General features: G+C 46.2%; 1 protein-coding gene across 1 annotated transcript in view; it reads left to right on the forward strand.

Annotated features, from left to right (window-relative positions):
* Window positions 1-22,952, forward strand: part of LOC147747769 (uncharacterized) — an 802,967-nt gene that overhangs the window by 631,104 nt on the left and 148,911 nt on the right. The window contains exons 55-57 of the mRNA XM_086926120.1: window positions 12,032-12,098; window positions 12,253-12,466; window positions 13,132-13,183. Of these exons, the coding sequence (XP_086782246.1) occupies window positions 12,032-12,098; window positions 12,253-12,466; window positions 13,132-13,183 (333 nt within the window). The remainder of the gene's footprint in view (window positions 1-12,031; window positions 12,099-12,252; window positions 12,467-13,131; window positions 13,184-22,952) is intronic.

The following is a 22,952-nucleotide window of genomic DNA, read 5'->3' on the forward strand; positions in this document are numbered from 1 at the left end:
TGCACCATCAGGATTCAAGCAAGCCAGGCCGACGACGGCTGAAATGCCAGAAACCGGTCCCCGGAAGCTTGTCTCCTTTCCGGTGAAGAATTGGCTTGGTAGTTTGGTCTGCCCTGTTCCCATGATGCACTGGGCCAGGGACAGACTAATTTGCATATAGCCAGGTTCTGAGCTGGGATGGTGCAGTGAGCGAAATAACGGTGATGGATCAAGCCCTGATCTTTGGACTGGGTAAGAGTGGTCTGCTTAATTCAGACACTCTGTTCATCACCACCCCCTTTTCCGAATCGTTTTTGGCTACTATAGGTGTGGCAGGGTATACTCAGACATGAGTCCCTTGCTCACTGCACCATCAGGATTCAAGCAAGCCAGGCCGACGACGGCTGAAATGCCAGAAACCGGTCCCCGGAAGCTTGTCTCCTTTCCGGTGAAGAATTGGCTTGGTAGTTTGGTCTGCCCTGTTCCCATGATGCACTGGGCCACGGACAGACTAATTTGCATATAGCCAGGTTCTGAGCTGGGATGGTGCAGTGAGCGAAATAACGGTGATGGATCAAGCCCTGATCTTTGGACTGGGTAAGAGTGGTCTGCTTAATTCAGGCACTCTGTTCATCACCACCCCCTTTTCCGAATCATTTTTGGCTACTATAGGTGTGGCAGGGTATACTCAGACATGAGTCCCTTGCTCACTGCACCATCAGGATTCAAGCAAGCCAGGCCGACGACGGCTGAAATGCCAGAAACCGGTCCCCGGAAGCTTGTCTCCTTTCCGGTGAAGAATTGGCTTGGTAGTTTGGTCTGCCCTGTTCCCATGATGCACTGGGCCACGGACAGACTAATTTGCATATAGCCAGGTTCTGAGCTGGGATGGTGCAGTGAGCTAAATAACGGTGATGGATCAAGCCCTGATCTTTGGACTGGGTAAGAGTGGTCTGCTTAATTCAGGCACTCTGTTCATCACCACCCCCTTTTCCGAATCATTTTTGGCTACTATAGGTGTGGCAGGGTATACTCAGACATGAGTCCCTTGCTCACTGCACCATCAGGATTCAAGCAAGCCAGGCCGACGACGGCTGAAATGCCAGAAACCGGTCCCCGGAAGCTTGTCTCCTTTCCGGTGCAGAATTGGCTTGGTAGTTTGGTCTGCCCTGTTCCCATGATGCACTGGGCCAGGGACAGACTAATTTGCATATAGCCAGGTTCTGAGCTGGGATGGTGCAGTGAGCTAAATAACGGTGATGGATCAAGCCCTGATCTTTGGACTGGGTAAGAGTGGTCTGCTTAATTCAGACACTCTGTTCATCACCACCCCCTTTTCCGAATCAGGTTGGATGGCGTACTCCTCGGGCGTGGTCTTGTCTGGAAAGGCTGCAGCCACCTGTGAACGGCAAGAAGGTAGTACAGACATCAAAGAAGCTAGGTAATCTGTCAGTACATTTGAATCAATATCAGTTAGCTTTTTAGGGGATGGGACACCTCAGATATTCGGAGGTCTCCCATATGTGACCTCATAGGATGACAGACCCGTCCGGGAATGTGCCACCATTCGCATGTAGAAAAGAGCAACCGGAAGGGCTGTAACCCAGTCTATTTGTTTGTCAGCACATATTTTAGCTAATTTTGTTTTTAGTGTCTGGTTATGTCGTTCGACTAGACCTGCTGCTTGGGGGTGTCGAACACAGTGGAATTTCCAGGTGTATCCTAACAGTAAGGAGACTGCTTTCATTAATTTAGAGGAGAATGGTTGTCCGTTGTCAGAGTAGATGACTCTTGGCAACCCATATCGGGGGAAAAATTCCCTCACCAATTGTTTAGCTGTCACCTGGGCACCGTAGTCTGGGACGGGGTATGCTTCAGTCCATCGGGTTAAGGTACAGACTACTACGAGGACATACTTATATCCTCAACATCTTTCCATTTGGATGTAATCCATTTGGAGGACTTCAAAGGGGTAATTCGGAGGATGGAACCCTCCTTGTTCAACTGAGACACTTTACCCGGGATTGAACTGACAACAAATCATACTGGTCCGTACTTTTTGTTTGGCTGCTGAACGCAGATGCTTGTTGTGCCATACCAAGTTTAGACTGTCTAACATTCCTTTTTCTCCTAGATGTGCGGGACCATGGGCAGTTTCTATGATTACAGGAACCATTATGTCAGGGAGAAACCATTTGGACTTGTCTTTTGTTATCCAGCCCTGATCTGTGTGAGAACCTCCCTCTTCCTCCCATTTTCTCTTTTCGGTCTCTGTAGCTTGGTTTTGGATGTCTACTACATCTTTGGTAGGATCGATAACTGGACAAATAGTCCTAATAGTAGTTTCAGTATTTAGTGTTCCTGTCTGAGCAGCATGGTTAGCTGTGGCGTCCGCCAGAGCATTACCTCTAGCGACAGAGTCCATGACTTTGGTGTGTGCTTTGCATTTCAGTAGAGCTACTTCTGCGGGTCTGTGTATTGATTCTAGTAGCTGAAGTAAAAGGATCCCCATGTTGAATTTTTGTTCCATGAGAGGTTAGAAAACCTCTCTCCCTCCATAGGATTCCACAATTGTGAACTACCCCGAACGCGTATTGCGAATCGGTGTAGATATTGACATGTTTCCCTTTTGACCACTCGCATGCTAGTGTGAGAGCTATTAGTTCTGCTGCTTAGGCTGAATGAACGGGTATTCTGGCTGCTAGGAGGACCGTGTTTTCTGTAGTAACAGCAAAGGCTACTGAAAGTTCGCCTGATTGGAGGCGCATACAGGAACCATCTACAAACAGTGTTTGTTCTGGTGTACTTAACGGAACATCTACAAGGTCAGACCGGGGCTTTGTGACTAGTTCAACTATCTCTAAGCAGTCGTGAGTCTGGTTGTCAACTGGAACAGCAGGCAGCAGCGTAGCTGGGTTGAGGATATTGCATCGTTTGATGATAATGTGGGGTTGGAATATTGTGACTTCATAACCTGTGAGGCGAGCTATGGTCAAGTGTTGTGTCTGTGTCCTATTCAAAAGTAATTCTACTGCATGGGGAACTTGTACTTCAAGAGGGTGTCCTAGCACTATGGAATCACTTTGTCATATTGCCAGAGCCATAGCTGCAACGGACTTTAAATAGGCAGGTAAACCTTGTGCAACAGGGTCGAGAGTACTGGAGAAATAAGCACAGGGACGATGTTTGTTGGCCTGTGTTTGTGTGAGTACTGACAAGGCTGTACCTTCCCGTTCTGTGACAAAGAGGACAAAAGGTTTGTCATAATCAGGTGTAGCTAGGACAGGTGAAGAGCATAATGCTTGTTTAAGGGTGTCAAAAGCAAGAGTATGGTCAGGTGTCCATGGCAATGGGGAAAAGGTTGCAAAATCGGAGGTCGTTAGTTGTATCAGGGGTTTGGCCAAGTATGCGAACTGGGGAATCCACTGCCTACAATAGGAAGTGAGGCCAATGAAGGCACGGACTTCTTTCTGTGTCTTGGGGACAGGAATGTTAAAAATGAGTTGGATTCTTTCAGGTGTGAGTGCCCTACCCTCCTTTGACAGCAGGTGTCCTAAGTATGCCACCTGCTTTAAACACAATTGCAATTTAGAGGGTGACACCTTGTGGCCGTGCTGTGCTGGGAACATTAGGACAATTCGTGATGCTTGTTCACATTCTGGTTCGGAACGTGCAGTGATCAGTAAGTCATCGACGTATTGTAACAATGTTGTATTGGAGGGCAGAACAATGTCGTCTAACTGTCTTTTAAGTGCCTGACTGTAAATACTGGGACTTTCTGTGTATCCTTGAGATGCTCTTGTGAAACAGAAACTACGACCTAGCAGTGAGAATCCAAATAGGTACTGACTGTCTGGGTGAATGGGTATACTGAAGAAAGCATTCTTAAGGTCGATTACTGTAAAATGTGTGGCATCAGGATCTATAGCTGTTAGCAGAGTACTGATGTCAAAGACCACAGGGTATTGTGGTACCACACATTTATTGAGTTCACGTAAGTCAACCACGAGTCTGTAAACTGGTGGTGCACCGTCATCTGTTTTCTTTCGTACTGGCAAAACTGGCGAATTACATATGTTGGAAGGTACTTCTCTGACTACTCCTTTTTGTATCAAGTCATCGATAATCTGAATAAGGGCTTGCTCCGCATCTGGAGGTAACTTGTATTGTCGGACACGAGGTAGAACAATACTTTCTTTCAATGTGACCATGTGTGGTGTAATATCCATGAACCCTACATCAGTTGGATCAGTAGCCCATAATGTAGCAGGAATGTCCCTTAATCTGACGTCTAATTCTCATGTGGCGAAATCTCGGAGGAATAGTCGTATTCCTTCCGGGGAGCAGCATATCACAACACTCAGTTCCTTTAGTGTCTGGGTGCCAAGTACATTTTCGGTACAAGACTTAGTAAGTACCAAATCGGTGGAAGTTGTAAGAGGGCCAACCTGAAGTGATACTGGTTCAGAAACCTTGTTGATGACTGGTGTACCTGCAAAACCCAAGGAAATACTATTTGAGCCAGAGAGGGGTACCTTGGGAACTTCGTTGTGTTGTACTGTTGTCCTACTGGCCCCGGTGTCTATCAGAAATTTTGTTTCCTTACCTAAGAGCTTAGCATTTACATAGGGACCCTTTTGGTTGACCGGGACCGGGATCAGTGGACGACTATTGTGTGCCTCCCAGCTGTCTCATGAAATTGTGGGGAATTCAGGATAGGATGACACTGGGTACTGATAGAGTTGTGTGGCTGGTTTAGTATCAGCTGGGGGGGCTGATGTGGGAGCAGAGGGTCGAGGGGGATAGGTGCGAGGCTGTGTCTTCCCAGTGGCAATATTGTGTTGTAATACTGGATAGTCACGTACAAAGTGGCCTGGCTTTTTGCGATAATTGCAGGTAACTTTTTCTTGTGATGCTTGAGGTTGTTCAGGGGTCTGATGAATTGTATTAGTCTGTGCTACCAATACCTTCATTTTAGTATCCTTTGTCCTTCTTTTATGCTGTTCCTGTTCGTCCCTAATTCTATTTTGGTGGTATTGGAGCATCTGAAGTGCTTGTGAAGGGGAGCTTGCTTGCCAAGTACTTTCGACCTTCAGTGCTCTATTTCTGATCGTAGGCAAGGCATTTTCTACAAATTTTGAAACAAATAATCGACTATAGGCGTCTCCACCTGAGGAGAGACTGCTGTTGATAAGAAAACATTTCTCTAATCTGGTATAATAGTCCCCTATATCCTCATCTGGTTTTTGTTTACATGCAGAGATGGCATCCCAATCTTCCTTTTTAGTGGCCAACAACTGGGAGAGTATTTTAGGGAGAAGGCGAGGGAGTTCCAGAACTAGAGATCCCAGGCCTTGTCCAAGATCACAGGTATTTTCTTCTGCTTCCAGAGCTGCCCATGCTACCTTTTTCCCTTCAACCTCCCAATCTTTTCCTTTTAATTTATCGTATGTTCCATGAGGCAGTAGGACTTTGAGGAGAATATTGAGATCCTTATAAGTAAAGGAACCCATTTGAAGAATATCCTTGAGTTCCCTATGGAATCCCGTATGATCTTTTTCGTGAGAAGGGACCATTTTCTTCATTTCTAATATTTCTAATTTTGTCAAGGGAGTGTAGACAAATGTTTGCTGTAACTTTCCTGCAGAGTCTACAACAGGGTGTACTTCTTGGAGGGGAAATTGACCTTGGCCATAGTGATGGGGATTTGTGTCATAAACATCAGAAAGCTATTGGACACATCGTTGTCGTAGATCTAGGAAAATATTAAGGAACTCTTGTCCCCTTGCCACCAACATCCCTTCTAGGCAGTCTCGTAAGAGAGGATGTAACTTTTCGGGCGGGTAGCCAGTGTCTTCGTACATTGTAATGAGATGTTGAACCATATAGATGCTAGCTAGTCTTTGAGATGCCAGACGGAGCGATAAAAACATTTGAGTGACTATATCAGGGCCATATATAGAGTATTGGGATACACAATGGGTGCTTGGTCGAGCAAGTTCTTTTTCTTGTGTGGTGAGTGGAGGTTCGTCGTCCATCCAATCATCCAGAGCTTCTTGTGTTTGTTGGAATAACCTATCTGAAGAAGCTGACAATTTTTAGTCTTATTTCTGAATTGTCCGCTACTGTGGGAACGAGGGATACGGGAACGTACTGCTCCTTGAAAAGCAGTTTCTTCTTCCCTGTTTCTGTCTGCACTCTCATTCTCTGTTTCCTGGGTAGGGGCCTCTTTTTGGTGTGAATCAGAAACCTTACTGGTAAAGAGAGGGATAAAGAGATCTATTTATTTTATTTTATTGTAACTCCCTGTTACCACCGCTGAAGTAGATCGTCAGGAACCTTCTTCCCAGCACTTGATATCATTCGGATAAAACAGGTAATCATAAATCGTGAGAGGCTTTTTCTATGAGCGATAGGTCTATTTTTAATAGCTTCTTGTAGGGCTTCTAAATTTTCTCCTGTTCGGAGAGCCTCGTAAATTTTGTTCAGACAATTCGTGATATTTGGTACATCACGTATGCCTTCTAGGGCTTCTCATAAGCGATGGGAGACATCTGCTTGTGAAACTTCCCCTGGAATCGGGTCGTATTCACAGTCTAACATGGGTGGAACTCCACCCGAAGTGTCAGGGATGGATTCCGTCTGGGTAACTACTCGTCTGGCTGTTATTTGATTAGTATAAGCAGGAGGTGGTTCCATTAAATAAGTGGTAATGAAATCTTCGGGTACGAAAGGAACCTTGGGACGTGGAGGTGCCGTGGGGATATTAGGGGGGATATTAGGGTCTGAACTATCTTCGGACCCTGTCTTTTGCGAGAGGACAGGATATATACCCGTTATGGAGGCCAAGACCTCCCTTTTCTTTTGTTCAAGACTAATATCATCATTCTGATCCTGTAACTTTTTCATCTTACTTTCTTCTGACATTCTCTTTGCTTTCTCCACTTTCCCTTGCTCTTTCTGTTCCTTTCGATGTGCTTCCTTTCGCCATATTTCTACACTCTCCAACATCGAGGGTCTTGCTTTCTTTTCCCAATATTTCCTTTCAACTGCCATGGTACAATTCAAATCCCATGTGCCACTTTTTGGCCATCTGATCGCAATATCTAAATCCTGAGTGTAATCTTCCCAAAGATCTAAGTACAAGATGGCACCAATTCCATATTTCGTATACATGAAGTAACCAGGAGTATCCTTTGGGGGGACTGGTACATGTTGTTCCAGTAACCCCTTCCGGGTACCCAGTTTACACAATTTAGAAAACAAAGGGATTGTGTCAAATACAAATAAAAATTTACACTCAATAAACTTGATATACCCTGAGTATCAGAGTACAAACATACCGTTTTCTAGAAACCTAGAACATGTCTTGACCGTGTTCTGAAAACCAGAACCGGTCTTGATACACCCCCAGCAGTACTCACCGAGGTGCAGAGAACTTGAAGACCTTGAAGATCTGGTCACCGGTTACGCAGCGCTCTTGGTCAGGGACTTGTCGGGGTTCTGAAGACCTCGGACTCGGCAACTTCACAAGTTTCGGGCTCTGGGCCGAGACTTCCGCTGTCGTCCTCACCGCCTCGTGTGGATGCTCAGACCTCGGTATAGCCTCTCTTGGACACGAAGGAGTTCATGCAGGAACACCCTGCAGCGTGCACTCTTTGAAGTCCGTCGATGTCTTGAAGAGACAGGTTCGGGTCCGCATCACCGGCGTGTGGGGAGAAAGGGAAGTACCTGTTCGGGCGCCAATTTACTGTGGTAAATATTTTAGTAATTTACCTTGATCGGAATTTATATAATATCAATAAGGTCAAGTATGAAGAGCAGAGTCCGTGGTCGTTCGAATTCAGGGTCTTTATTCGGTAACTCAAGTTAAGGGAGAGCTTCGTCACCTAAGGAGGCTCGGAATGGTCTCTACTTTATTCAATAAAAACATGGTATTTATACATTTCTGACATAGAAAAAGAGGAAGGAGCTTCCCTTTAATGAAGGCACGTTTCTTATGTTGCAATTAAACAGAAGTCATGGCAGAGGAGATGAATCTGCGTCATAATAAAAGAGGAAGTCACGAGAGAAGCAGAATGTTGAGAAATAACCCTAGGCTAGTTCCTTAGATAAGAGAGAGAGATGGTCGTGACAGGATGTCTGTTGTCATATTTCAGCAATCGGGGGCTTTGCTACTCGGAATTGGACGTTGTGTCTTAGCAAACGGGGCTTATTTCTCGGAATCGGCCCGACCATAGGAATGTGGTTGCAAATGGGGGGGGCTTGTTCTCGGAATCGGCCTGACCACAGGAATGTACGGTTGTAATTAGAGGAAGAAGTGCGTGTGTGCGACTTTATGTTTGCGGGACCAGGTTTTCTAGTTACCAACATGATGAGCTCGGGACGTGAAAGAGAGGGTGTATAATGGGACATAAACAACGAAAAATAACCATTTTCCACACCTCCCCGATAACTGACAGTGGAGAACAATATATCACTTCTGGGTTGAGGTGAACATCTGGAAGAGGTGGAGATCAGGGGTCTCTGGTGTCCAGCATAATCTCTGCTTCACATCAATCTTCTGGAGCTGAGAACTATTTGCTTGGCACTGAAAGCCCTTTGTTCCATCTATCAAGGGGGGTATTAAGGGATGGGCGGGGGGTTAAGGGGTGGGCTGGGGGCTCTGGTGTACTTGGATATTACCATATGGTAATGCAATAAACAGGGCAGGGAGGAATCGTGGACCCTGTGCCAGGAGGATCTGCACCTGTGGATTTGGCTGGCGTGCCAGGACATATTCCTAGTGTTGCAACCCCTGGCAAGGAAAATAAACTCAGCCTTCAATGCCTTTTGGTTCATGAATGGCAACTACCCCAGGAGGTGGCGTGAGGTCTCTTCCAAGAATGGGAAGAACCTTGACTTGTTCTGTTCACCACTGTTGAACATGCAATGTCAGCACTTCCTTGCATTGGAGTTACCAAACTGGATCTCACTCGGAGATGTATGCCATTTAAAATGGAAATCAGGACCCTTGTATGCAATTCCACCTTTCCCACTCCTGCCCTGAGTTCTCAAAATGATCAAGACAGACATTCCAAGTCATCCTAGTGCTCTGGAGAGTGTTGTTCCCCAAACTCGTGAGCATGAACATTTGTCCTCTGATAAAGCTGCCCCTTCTGGACAATCTCCTGTCCAAGCGGCAGGGTCCTGCACCTGAACCTGCGCACATTCTACCCTCATGCATGAAGATTGAGTGGCAGCAGTTGAGAGTTTTCAATCTCCCTCCTGAGGTCTGTAATGTCATCTCGGTAACCAGGCGTCCCTAAAATAAAACTATATACATCTGCCTTTGAAGTAAGTTTGTGGCTTGATATTTGTCATGCCATGTGAAGCTCTTTTCTGTACCATCGTCGGAAAGTCACATTTATTTTATTTTTAGCCAACATTCCTTGTTCAAGTCACATGTTTTGACTTATTTCCTGAAAGGTTTACAGCGTTTGTTTCCTCAATGGGACCTCAATCTTATCCTAACGTTTCTGAGCCACTACCTAGCTGACCTATGCGACTCTTGACCCTAAAAACTTTCTTCTTGATGAACATTACATTGGCCAGAGGGTCAACAAGCTTGAAGCTCTGTCAGTCTATCCTCTGTACACCAGCTTTTTCCCTAACAAACTGGTTCTTAGGAAGCCCGCCTCTTTCCAAATGAAAGTTATCACCATATTCCATATTGGCCCAAGCATCACTCTGCCTCTGCCATTATTCCAAGGAGGAGGAGTGATTTCATTCTCTGGATTCAAGGAAAACCCTTTCATTCTACTTTGATCACACTAAAGATCATTCTGAGGATAATCAGCTCTTCAACAGGGTCACTGTATCAAAGAAGGACAAGGCTGTGCAGAAGTAGGCCATCTCTCAATGGTTTGTACTCATCAGTAAGATCGGATGCACACTAGCTAAAAGCAGCCTGTAAGGGCCTCCAGGGTTTTACAGTGATGACTCTGCAGTTAGAAGTCTCTATCAGAAGAACCAGTTGTGCAACTTTTATGTCGACTTTTTTGGCAGAGACCCTATTTAACTACAGATTCCTCACTGTCCTCCCATCCTCCCCTTCTGCGTACTTGACTCTTCCCTCTAAGATCCCACTAAAAACTGCAAACTGATCAAAACAGACTGATATTCATGGGGCTAACAGTTTTTGGCTTGGAAATAGTCACAAAAGAAACTGATGTCTGCATGCCGGTTTGGCATTTATGTGGGCACCGCGATGCCACTTCCAATGCAGACGACGCTGACACAGAGCTATTCGATGCTACCTACTTGCAATCAGAGATACTGGTCAAGATTATCCGGATCGGATGGCTGCAGAATATCCTAATGTGAGGAAACTGTGGTTAGATAGAGTTTCTATCTTAAAAACCATTACAGAATGTTAGTAACTTGTTCCCACCACTTATACATACATTTTTCATGACTTTACTATGCATCTGATTGTGAGGTATCCCTTTGGCAGATCATACGTACTGTGAAAGGTATTTGAAGGTAGCTGTTCACAGATCCAGGAAGAAATCAGATTTGTTGACTGCAACAGTAACCAGGTGTTATGTTAGTAGAAGGAAGAAAGACCAACGATGCCATGGGCTTCTGATTTTGTTTTGGGTAGAAATAGGTAGCAGGTACTTGGAAATATACTTAATTAGTTCAGATAGTACCTGAAGGAATGTAACAATAACATTTACCCATACCCGATGTACTATGAGACAAAAGACATTTCTCCTTAATCAAGGTTTGAGGTAGAACAGTGTGTTGTTTTTTCATGAGTGAAACATTGGTTATTGAATGGACTTTTAGGATTCTAACACCTAGAAAAAATGTCCACTGTTCATCCTTCAGTCATTGTCCTAGGGCACTTGGTCACTTTGCCTGTGTAAAGGCCTAAGACCGACAGTGTAAGACAGAGTATAACATAGCTTCAGATTTACGCTTTATTGTTTTGTTTTAATGATGAGAATAGTTGGATGGAATTTATGAACCAACTTTCTCATGAGATCAGTGGCTTAGCCCTTTCCAATGTTAGATGACATTATCAAACTGGCACACTATCAGCCTGATTCATCAAGCTGATTTGCGCTCGCAAAGGGCCAGATTCTGAGAATCTGGACCTTTGCAAGTGCGATTTTTGCATTTGGGATTCATCATCCCAAATGCAAAAATCGGTAATAGCGATTTCGCTATTTTGCGAGGAATTACATTTAACCCCATCCATGCTGGGCCGTTTCCGCCGCTGTGCGGTAAACAAAAGAACAGGGCGGGGCCGTGACGAACCCCAGCCGTCATCAGCACACGAGCGCCGCAGAGCGTGACGGCTGGGGTTCGTCACCAGCATGGAAGGGGTTAAGGAATCTCTATTTGAGATTCCTTAAATGCAATTCATCATCCATTTTTAGATTGCGAATTCGCAATTTCGGCCTGCTATTTACCGCGAGGTCAAACCTCGTGGTAAATAGCGAAAACTTAGAAAAATGCTTTTAAAAGCATTTTTCTAAGTTGCATGTTACACACACACATGTCCTTTGGACATGTGTGTGTGTAACATCTGTGTGAATTTACATTTAAGGGGTGTTACAGGGTGTCCTTTGGACACCCCTGCCCCCTTGAAATTGCAATCTCATTTGCGATTAGCTAATTGCTAATCGCAAATTAGAAATGACTCCCCATTCATTCCTATGGGCCTTTTGGCCCATAGGAATGAATGGGGAGTTATTCCTTATTTGTGATTAGCAATTAGCTAATCGCAAATAAGGAACCTGTAGGAATCGCAAAAAATATTGCGATTCCTACATGAATCCCGTTTTGCGAGTCTGGAATAGCGATTCCTTATTAATCGCTATTTCAGACTCGCAAAACTTCACTATGATGAATCAGGCTGTATATTCTTTAGTAATAAGATCTTGGCAGACATTCTTGTGATGTTTCTTGGACCAATACCACGTAATGATGTTGTGATCCATAAACACATGGCTAAGGTGCACAGAAATGGAGGACATTGGTATTTTAATTTCTCTTCTAGCGTTATTTGTCCAGAAGGATGCCTGAAACAGGAAGTTGCAGTGTGGGGGACTGATATCTACACAGACGTGAGTTTATCTGTTGAACACATCCATCTGAAGTGTTGATTGGTTTTTGTAACTACACAGGAAATATGGCAAACTATGCAAACATTTATGCCACATGAAGGGGAAGGTGAATGTGAAATGCCATATTTCCTAATTTTTTCCAATTTTCCTTCAGGACTCTTCCATCTGCAGAGCCGCAATCAACGCAGGGAAAGTCAGCAATGCTGGAGGCAGAGTGAGAATGGAGAAGAGGCCGGGACAAGGCAGCTACCAGGAATCCACCAGGAATGGAGTAACAACCCGGAGTTATGGAGACTTTTCTGGATCTTTCATTTTTACCTCCGCCAACATTGTCTTCCCTCCCACAAGCCCTCCTCAACCACCTGAAGGTAAAACTGAGTAATCCATCCAGTGTGTAACTGTTGATATCTTCATAGCTGTCTTTTATTTACTATTATTTATAATTCAGTTCTGTCTGAAAGGTAGTTAAGCAGAACAGGGCCTAGTGAGGTGTTAAGCGATGAAGCTGTGAAATGCAAGATTATAGTTTACAGTTGACATTTTATGTTTTGGAGGCAACACTTTGATAAATATGGAAAACAGTTTTTGTTTTGAGAATGGGATATATTAAATGACTTTAGTAACTGACGTGATTACATGGGAAACTACTACAGTAACATTTCCAATTACAGCTACTTCCGTTCTCTAGGCAGCTATCTAGCATGATTGCAGCATCAGCATATTTATAGCAGTTTGAGACTTGAGGGAATAGAACATCGGTGTCCAAACAACCGTTTCTTGAAGGGTTGGACACTACTAATGGTCAGCAAATGTGAGCAGAAAATAATAGACAGGGAGAGAATGATGGTTGGGAAATATCTTCTTGCCTTGAGTGGTAAAGTGTTTGCTGTTCCCTGGTTCTCTTACAATTGCATTTGACAAATGAATACTGAAACATCAGTGAAACTTGTGGATTTCACTCCTGAAACCATTGATAAAAGGTCATCGTTTCAGATGATCTCCAAGTTTGGTAATTGTTTTCGCTATTTTTCAGTTTCTGTTCAGTGCAGCACCACAGCAAGACAGCTAACTCAAAGTACAGCAGAGTGAGTACAATTGCCTTTCATTAAACATAAGTATATTGCATAATTGTATGCATTTCCCTTTCAGAGTCTACCAAACCCACTTGACCTAAATTCAGATTCTTTAACATTCACTGACTAGACAAGACAGCACTATACCCTTCCGTAGAACACTTTTACTGGCTAGTTACATCAACCTCATCCAAAACAAGACTTTAACCTAGGTACCCAGGTGCCAGTTGTGTGAGGCTGGAAAATACTAGAAAACGAACATGGAGTCTTGGATGAAGAGTGGTTTATAGGCACGGCACTGAACACAATGATGTAGGTAACTGGGTTTTTCTTGCAGTAGCCCACCCAACCTTTTGCTTAGTATTTGATGCAACTTTGTCTGAAGTGCACTTGGCTCCTGCTAACCAGGTCCCGAGTGTCAGTGTTCTTATCCCAAAAAAAGAAAACTGTCCAATTGATCCCCTATTGGCCGGGCCTTTAGCACCTCTGGAGGACCCTATTATGTGGTACCTCTAGTACCGAGGGCATAGGTACTAAGAAGTGTCCCCAAGAGCTGCAGCATATATTGTGCCGCTCTAAGGGATCGAGCACCTTGTCATCCAGACTGCCACTGCAGACTGTTTGACAAGGTGCTCAAATAAAGTAAAAATATGACATGGCACACACCTGTGTGACATGACCCCTAACATTACATTATACAGTAATATTTGAAAATCACCCCTACAGCAGGCCTAATAGCACTAAGCTGGGTGCATTATATTTCAAGTGAGGAAGTATCTACACGAGCAGATATGCCCCTGTGATGTCTAGTTCCATTATTAGGTATTAAAAGTGATCAGGGAAGCCATCTTAAGGTATGTACTGGGCACTGGGCAAAAGGAGCTTCCCACCTACATAATGGCTTTACCTAAACACATGGTGTTTGGTATTGAACGCCCGCATTAGTAAACTCACACTGATTCCATTGATGTATTTATTAATACATGCAGCCACAGGGTACCTTATAGGTACACCCTGAATCCCACTAGTCCTTTAATTTGCTTACTGACTTTCCCAGTCCAGCTTGCTGTTTCTGACCAAATAGAAGGTGAGAGTCATGCTCTCTGAGGTCAGAAACAATGCCTGCTTTGGCGGGAGACGTTTACACCTCTTCCTCCTCCGGGAAGGCTAGTAAATCAGCCTATCAAGTCAGGAGGCTTCAAAGGCCTCTGCCACCTTTGCTATGGGACCCAAAGCTTCCCTAGACAGGAGAAATGCCACCCCCTGTCCTGGGCACATCTTACACCAGGACAGGTGGAAAAATGAACTAAGCAGAAGGTCTATTTACCCTCAGGCAAGTACCACCCCTAAGATGGGCTACCTGAAGTGCACATGACTAGGAAGATTCCAGCATCTTAGTTTTTGACTGAATTAGGTCCTTTGGTGAGGGCTATGCCCACTTCCACTGTAAGTGGTCAAAAAGATAGCCCATTTGGGTACTTCCTTAGTCTCCCTGTCACGTCCTTAAATACAGTATTTAGGTGGCAGCCCTGTGTCGGGACCTCGGAGTTAATGGACAAAAAGGAGTGGACAAAGAAGACTGCTGACCCAAGAACAGAGGAGCATGACTGACTTGGCGTCAAGCTGTCCTGCCTGTTACATCTGACCCTGTGCAGACTCCAAGAAACCCAGAGGACGGCAAGTGCTTCACCAATCACCAGAGAAACTCCCTTGGAGTGGAGGAGGTACTGCCCTGGAGCCGCATGCACCAAAGAAGCAAGGTATGGTTCACCGTCCTGCTGGGTTACCTGAAGTGCGCATGACTAGGAAGATTCCAGCATCTTAGTTTTTGACTGAATTAGGTCCTCTGGGTGAGGGTTATGGACAAAAAGGTAGCCCATTGGGTACTTCCCTAAACTCCCTGTCACATCCTTAAATACAGTATTTAGGTGGCACCCCTGTGTCGTGACCTCAGATTTAATGGTCAAAAAGGATTGGACAAAAAAGACTGCTGACCCAAGAACAGAGGAGCACAGCCTGCCTGTTGCACCTGACCCTATGCAGACTCCAAGAAACCCAGAGGGCTGCAAGTGCTTCACTAATCACCAGAGAAACTTCCTTGGAGTAGTGGAGATACTGCCCTGCAGCCACATGCAGCAAAGAAGCAATGTCTGGCTCACCGTCCTGCTGCTTACCAGTACTGCTAATGCTGAAGCCACCAAGGAAGAGGTCCATGTGCTTCTACAGTTCAGATCCAACCTCCCTCCAAGTGTGGGGATATCAGGACCGGCTGGAGCTGCGCAGTGACAATACCTGGGGTACCAGACCCCTTTCTGCAACCAAGTTTTGTTGTGCTCAGTCTGGACATCAACACCTAGGAAAACCAACCAGCACGTTGAGGGACTTCCTGGACAAAGACCCACATAAAGAGTATCCCAGCTGTCCTGTTTGGCCCCCTACTACAGAACCAAAGACAAAGCGTGAGTTCCCGACCACCGCCACCCGAAACATCAAAATGCCTCTGCACCTGTGCCCCACAGTCCAAGGGAGGTGATAGTGCCCACAACGTCCTGAGACCCAAAAGAGCTGAGCCCAATCTTGGATCTGGCCAGACTGGGCTTTCAGTCGCTGCCTGCAGCCTCTTGTTGCAGCCCCTTTTAACCGCTAGTGACTCCAGCACTCAACCCTACACCAAAAGACACCACATGACAAGAGCCTGATAGCCAGAGTGGCCAACGGTGTCTCTACGTGCCCGAGCATTTCCAGGGTCGATCTCCCATGTTGGTTCCCCCAGACAGGACTTCCCAATCCCTGCTTGCAGCCTCTTTCTAACTAGACTGATCCCCATTGAAGTGAAAGGAGCACCTGACGCTGTAACACACCACTGCACCCATATACCTCAGAGCCTCCTGAGGTGACCTGTTGTTGTGGCCTTGGACTTTGCTCAATACTCATCTTAAGTCCAGGAGAAGGATCCTGTAATTTGCTGAAAAGTGCCCAAATGCAATGCAATACATGTTTTCACCAATAGGATATCATTACCGCTCGAGAAATTACACTGTCAATCGATCAATCAATTAATCAAACAACTTTATTCGGTTGACAGCCATAAAACCATAAGAGTTCCCATATTCATAGAAACAGTGATAAAAAGTAATACAACCATTTATCCAGATCAATACGAACACAGTTAATTTATAGGAAAAAAGCCCTTAAAATCAATTCTCCAATAGGGTGAATTATTCGCATAGATCTAGAGTTAGATAGAGTCCACTAACCTGGCGGTTATTGTATCACTAGCAGGGGGTGAATTATTAAATTACCCTCCAAATACTGCCCTCTTGTCAAAAGATGCCCTACACTGTCAACTTTTGAAACGTAAAAAAATTCTTAACTCGAAAAGAACTTACCTGATTCTGATGATCTTGGTATCCACCTTCATGTAAAAAGAAGTGTTATTATTTATAAATTGGTGTTGGATTTCTTTATTGAATGTGAGTCTCACTTACTGCCTTTTTTGTGCAATAAATGCTTAGCGCTACCCTCTGATATGCCTAACTGCTCACCCACACTATCACAATAGAGAGCATTTGGGGTATCAGTCAGTCACTAAAACCTTATTTGATTTTTCATGAAATCACCAAAGTATACACGTAAGAATACATAAAATTAAAAATCATAAAAGGACAAGTGCGGTTCTATGAAAAGTTAAAAGACCTAAAAAAAATCACAGCATAAAACAAGCTGAAAAGGACCAGCCCAAGTGAAAGCACTGGTTACAAATCCCACCCTGCATAACCCTAGATGAAAAGCGGATCAGATACAAACAAACAGTGGGAGATTTTGACAATTGAAGAAAGAGGAAAACAAGCGTAACTTGGTTAAAATTCATGGGCAAAAGGAGTGGACAGATGAATCAATGGATAGATGTTTAAATCTTAAGCATATAATGACTATATGACGAGTGTCCGGGAGGGAATTATCATCACAAGCACATGCTGGAAGATATGAAACTTTTTACCCAAATCCTTTGGGCAGCAGGAGTGGATGGATCAGGTTAAGTTTAAAATAGGTTAACACTCTATGATGCAAATCGGACATCTCAAGCAACATATACGGCTCCTGACTGGGAACTGATTTCACCATAAGAAAATGGTGCATAGTGCGCCCGTAGCGGGCCACGGCCTCACGGTCTGCAGCTGCCCTGTCGTTGGGACCAAGTGTTAACCATAGGATGTCCCTCCTTACTATACTTTCCAGGTTGGTGAACAGCTCAGGATGGCCCAAAGAATTGAAAATGCGCCTGACATATGCAAGCCATACTCAAAATACCAACAAGATGGACTATCAAAATAACAAGGGACAAAGCCCAGTCAGATCAGTTATATACTCCGGGCCCACATCCTCAAGTAGAATCTCAGAGGAGGTACCCAATGGGACTTTGAGAAGATTTATCAAGAAGGAATTCTCGACTACCTGGAGCTGGGAAGCGGGCACATAGCACCAGATATTGCATCCGTAACAAGGTAACGAAACACAGTTTGATTGGAAAACTTTAATCATTGCCTTCACATTGGTGTGGTCCAGATGCAATTCTAGGAGGCCAACCCCATTGATAGCCGATTTACACCTTGTAGAATATTTCTTTAACAGGGGTTGCCAAGAAATTCGGGAATCCCAGAGGATCCCTAAGTATGAAAAATTATCAACCCTGGTGATATGGTGGCCCTTAAATGAAAATCCTTTGAATGTGGTGTTCCCGAGACCAACCACCATGACATACGATTTAGAATAATAGGTAGAGAGATTGAGTCCATCCATTTAAAGAACAAAAATATCTAAAAGATGTTGAAGGCCCTTGGCTGTTCGAGACATGAGAATGTAGTCACCTGCATATAAATAAACAGGCAGATGACGGCTGCCTGCAGTTCGGACATCTACTCCTGGGTCCATTAGGGCGTGTGACAGGCTATTATTGTACAGGATGAAGGGATATGGGACCAGAAATATCCTTGATGCACCCCTCTCTTCCAATGCAAAGATCGAGTACAATCACAGTCCGACCCAAATCTGACAAAAGCTGTAAGCCTTTCATGCAAAGACTGTAAAAAGGAGAGTAAGGTGGGTTTGACCCTAATGGACGAAGCACGGCCCAGAGCTTAGATCTAGTAACTCTGTCAAAGGCTGAGATCAGATCCATGCAGGTCAAATGGACTGCCCCTTCCCTCGCCCTGGTGAACTTTGCAGTCATCAGCTATCCATCAGCGAGATGGGACAGTAACCATCAGAGTCGGCCCTGCCCCTCTTCTTAAAAAATTGGGTCTATGATAGAGCTTTTCACCATATCTCATGGAGACCAACATGGAGGAGGCGGCCGCACGGTCCACTTACTGCCTGGACAAACTCTACCTTGCACCTTGGAATGTGCGAGAGAGATGGCGCCTTCACCCCTGCACACATTAGTGAATGCTGTCCGTAGTCTCCAGGGAGTAGCCCTGTACACTAACCACACAGTATGTATTCGATATAGATGCGCACGGTCTTCGAAAATGCACGAGACATTAGAACTTTCAAAGGGCCTGGTGCTGCTGACGTCTTCATGAGCGGATCCACTCCCTCAGAACAGGAAGCACAAGCTCACGTCACCGGAAGTAAGTGGGGCACTGGACCGACTGAAGAAAATGTAGCCAAAACTGACGAAGTCATCAGATGGGCTCTAACAGGTGACTTGTTTCTAAGAAAGGGAAGTGGGAAGGGACATCTAATTTGTTTAGGATGAAAAGTGAACATTTCACCACGTATTTTTCCAATTTTACTCCCACTCAGCTTGCTCTACCCCCCTCCCTCCTGATCAGCTTCATTTGTGTCTTCTAGCTGTGAATCATGCTCCTCTGCTTGCACTCCCCATCCCTTTTCCCCCTCCTCTGCGTCAGTTTCATTTGTGTCTTCTATCACTGTGAATGCTCCTGCTTCCTCCAGGCACACACATCATCAGTCGTCAGTGCATGCATCCACTAGGCACATACACCACCAGCTGTCAGTGCACGCTTCCACCAGGCACACACACCACCAGCCGTCAGTGCACGCTTCCACCAGGCATACATACCACCAGCCGTCAGTGCACGCTTCCACCAGGCACAAACACCACCAGCCGTCAGTGCATGCTTCCACCAGGAACACACACCACCAGCCATCAGTGCACACTTCCACCAAGCATACACCACCAGCCATCAGTGCACGCTTCTTCCAGGCACGCACACCACCAGCCATCAGTGCACGCTTCCTACCAATGCAGGCAGGTGAACTTTGCTGTCATCAGCTATCCATCAGCGAGATGGGACAGTAACCATCAGGGTCGGCCCTGCCCCTCTTCTTAAAAAATTGGGACTATGATGGAGCTTTTCTGGCTGATGGTAAGCCTCACTCTGATAGCTGCATTAAAGTGCAGCTTCTGCAAAGGGGCCCAAAGATCCACCTCCTATTTGACTTGAACCCCGGGGATGCCATCAGGGCCTGGGGACTTACCGTCTGAAAGAGACATGATGGCTTTCCTGAATTCCTACCAATGCAGGCAGAGATTAGGTCCCATTCACTCTCATATGCTGGGGACGCGCAGGGTTTGAGATCGTAAATGGCCCTGAAGTGAGTCCACCATGCCTGGGGTGAATGGTCAGAGCCTGGATGCTTGTTTTATCTCGGGAAAGAATGGGATGGTTCATTACCTTCCAGAACTCAGAACATTTACGCTGGGCACAAACCTCCAGGAACATTTCCCAAAGCTTCCTCCTAAGTGCGTTCTTCCTCTCACAGCGATCCACACAATAACTGGCTCTAGACCTCTTGATTTCATCCCCTTCACGTGGCTGCCTGTGCAGAGAGGCCATAAGTATTCTATTGGCCTTGCAGCAAGCCTTATCAAAACATTTTACGGGTGGCGCAGAATGGACTGCTGAGAGGGGCAGTAAGGGCAGACTTAAATCCGGCTATGTTGTCAAAAGCGTGTAAGATGTTTGAGTCTGAAGCCGCTTCATCAAGACAAACACTAAAATCCTGATAACATGTAGAGAGTAAAGAATGATGTAAGTGCACTGGAGCCACCTAACCCACGTAAGTCTGCGTCCCTGTGCTATGGGGAGGACCGGTTCCAAAAAAAGGATTTCTTTATTAAGTGTGTGGCTCACTTAACTATATTTTTGTAAATTGGTTTGAGTTTTTTCTGTGCTGTGATTTCACTCTTTACTATCTGTGTTTCATAAATCCTTCACACATTGCCTCCAAGTTAAGCCTGACTGCTTTTGTCTTTTGTGCCAAGCTACCAGACGGTTAAGCACAAGTCAATTTAGTGACTTTTTTTGGTTCACCCTGACAAAGATTGCGTTTGATTTTTAGGTCTCGCTGAGCCAGCGCATGCGCTACACTACAAGACATTTAGTTAGTGGCATTTCAAAGTGCTACCACCAGCACCAGCTTTGCTTGGCCACCAGCTTGCGGCCACGCGCTCGTGCATGCGTGCAGCCGCCATATGGCTTTCTGCATTCCACACATGGCTGGATCAAGGCTATCCTGTTGAATGCTCCTCCCCCTCCCCACCACAGAGCGCATCCAGCTCCTCCCGCTGGCTGCTGCTTTGGGCGCCATCTGGCCACTTTCACTTTAATGGCCTCGGGCCGTGTCTTAACACTGACTGCCTGCACTGCACTTGTCCTCTCTGTGAGGGATGCTTCCATGACCCGCAGCTGGCGGAGCGTGCTGCCACTTTCTAGCCATGCACGCGGTGCCTTCTCCCCACGGCGGCCCGCCTGCTCTGCAGTTTCTAAGAGCCAAGCATTCTGCGCTTTTAGGGTCATTAATGCATAATGTGGCAGTGCAGCTCGTTCACCATTAAGGCGTACCCAGAGCTGCACTTCACACTCACACCACAGCACCTCCAGGGATCGCCAGGCGCCATCTGCGCCGGGCTGGATAACACGGAGTGTGGGTTAAGAGTTGGCATCCATCAGCCGCAGCACCAAGAACGCTGCTAGCCCTTCCCTGAGTCAGACATTAGGGCATCACGAGGGAATCTCCGGGGCGGGTTCACATCTGGATGTAAACAAAAAGTATCTAAACTTCAGCAACTGCTCAAGTGTAACTTTCAAGTCGCGAGCTCTATTCTCGACCTGGTGGGGTAGCAGGTTCTTTTCACCTTCCGAGGTTGATAACACGATTGTTATTCAGTTAGACTTTTCTTCGTGGAAACCAACATGGAGGAGGCGGCCGCACGGTCCACTTACTGCCTGGACAAACTCTACCTTGCACCTTGGAATGTGCGAGAGAGATAGCGTCTTCACCCCTGCACACATTAGTGAATGCTGTCCGTAGTCTCCAGGGAGTAGCCCTGTACACTAACCACACAGTGTGTATTCAATATAGATGCCCACGGTCTTCCAAAATGCACGAGACATTAGAACTTTCAAAGGGCCAGGTGGGGTGCACTGGACCGACTGAAGAAAATGCAGATAAAAAAAAGCCAAAACTGATGAAGTCATCAGATGGGCTCTAACAGGTGACTTGTTTCTAAGAAAGGGAAGTGGGAAGGGACATCTAATTTTTTTAGGATGAAAAGTGAACATTTCATCATGTATTTTTCCAATTTTACTCCCACTCAGCTTGCTCTCCCCCCTCCCTTCCCCCCCCCCTCCCTCCTGGTCAGCTTCATTTGTGTCTTCTAGCTGTGAATCATGCTCCTCTGCTTGCACTCCCCCTCCCTTCTCCCCCTCCTCTGCGTCAGTTTCATTTGTGTCTTCTATCACTGTGAATGCTCCTGCTTCCACCAGCCACACACATCATCAGTCGTCAGTGCATGCATCCACCAGGCACACACACCACCAGCCGTCAGTGCACGCTTCTGCCAGGCACACACACCACCAGCTGTCAGTGCACGCTTCCACCAGGCATACATACCACCAGACATCAGTGCACGCTTCCACCAGGCACAAACACCACCAGCCGTCAGTGCACGCTTCCACCAGGCACACACACCACCAGCTATCAGTGCACGCTTCCACCAGGCACACACACCACCAGCCATCAGTGCACGCTTCCACCAAGCATACACCACCAGCCATCAGTGCACGCTTCTACCAGGCGCACACACCACCAGCAATCAGTGCACACTTCCACCAGGGACACACACCACCAGCCATCAGTGCACACTTTCACCAGGCACACACACTACCAGCTGTCACACACTACTAGCCGTCGGTGCACGCTTCCACCAAGCACACACCACCAGCTGTCAGTGCACGCTTTCACCAGGCACACACACACCACCAGCCATCGGTGCATGCTTTCACCGGACACACACACCACCAGCCATCAGTGCACACTTCCATCAGGGACATACACCACCAGCCGTCAGTGCAAGCTTCCACCAGGCACACACACCACCAGCCGTCAGGGCACTCTTTCACCGGGCACACACACCACCAGCCGTCAGTGCACGCTTCCACCAGGCAGACACACCACCAGCCGTCAGTGCACGCTTCCACAGGCACACACACCACCAGCCGTCAGTGCACACTTTCACTGGGCACACACATTACCAGCCGTCAGTGCACGCTTTCACCGGGCCCACACACCACCAGCCGTCAGTGCAAGCTTCCACCAGGCACACACACCACCAGCCGTCAGGGCACTCTTTCACCGGGCACACACACCACCAGCCGTCAGTGCACGCTTCCACCAGGCAGACACACCACCAGCCGTCAGTGCACGCTTCCACAGGCACACACACCACCAGCCGTCAGTGCACACTTTCACT

The sequence above is a fragment of the Lissotriton vulgaris genome, chromosome 1_1, assembly GCF_964263255.1.
Source record: "Lissotriton vulgaris chromosome 1_1, aLisVul1.2, whole genome shotgun sequence".
Taxonomy (NCBI): domain Eukaryota; kingdom Metazoa; phylum Chordata; class Amphibia; order Caudata; family Salamandridae; genus Lissotriton; species Lissotriton vulgaris.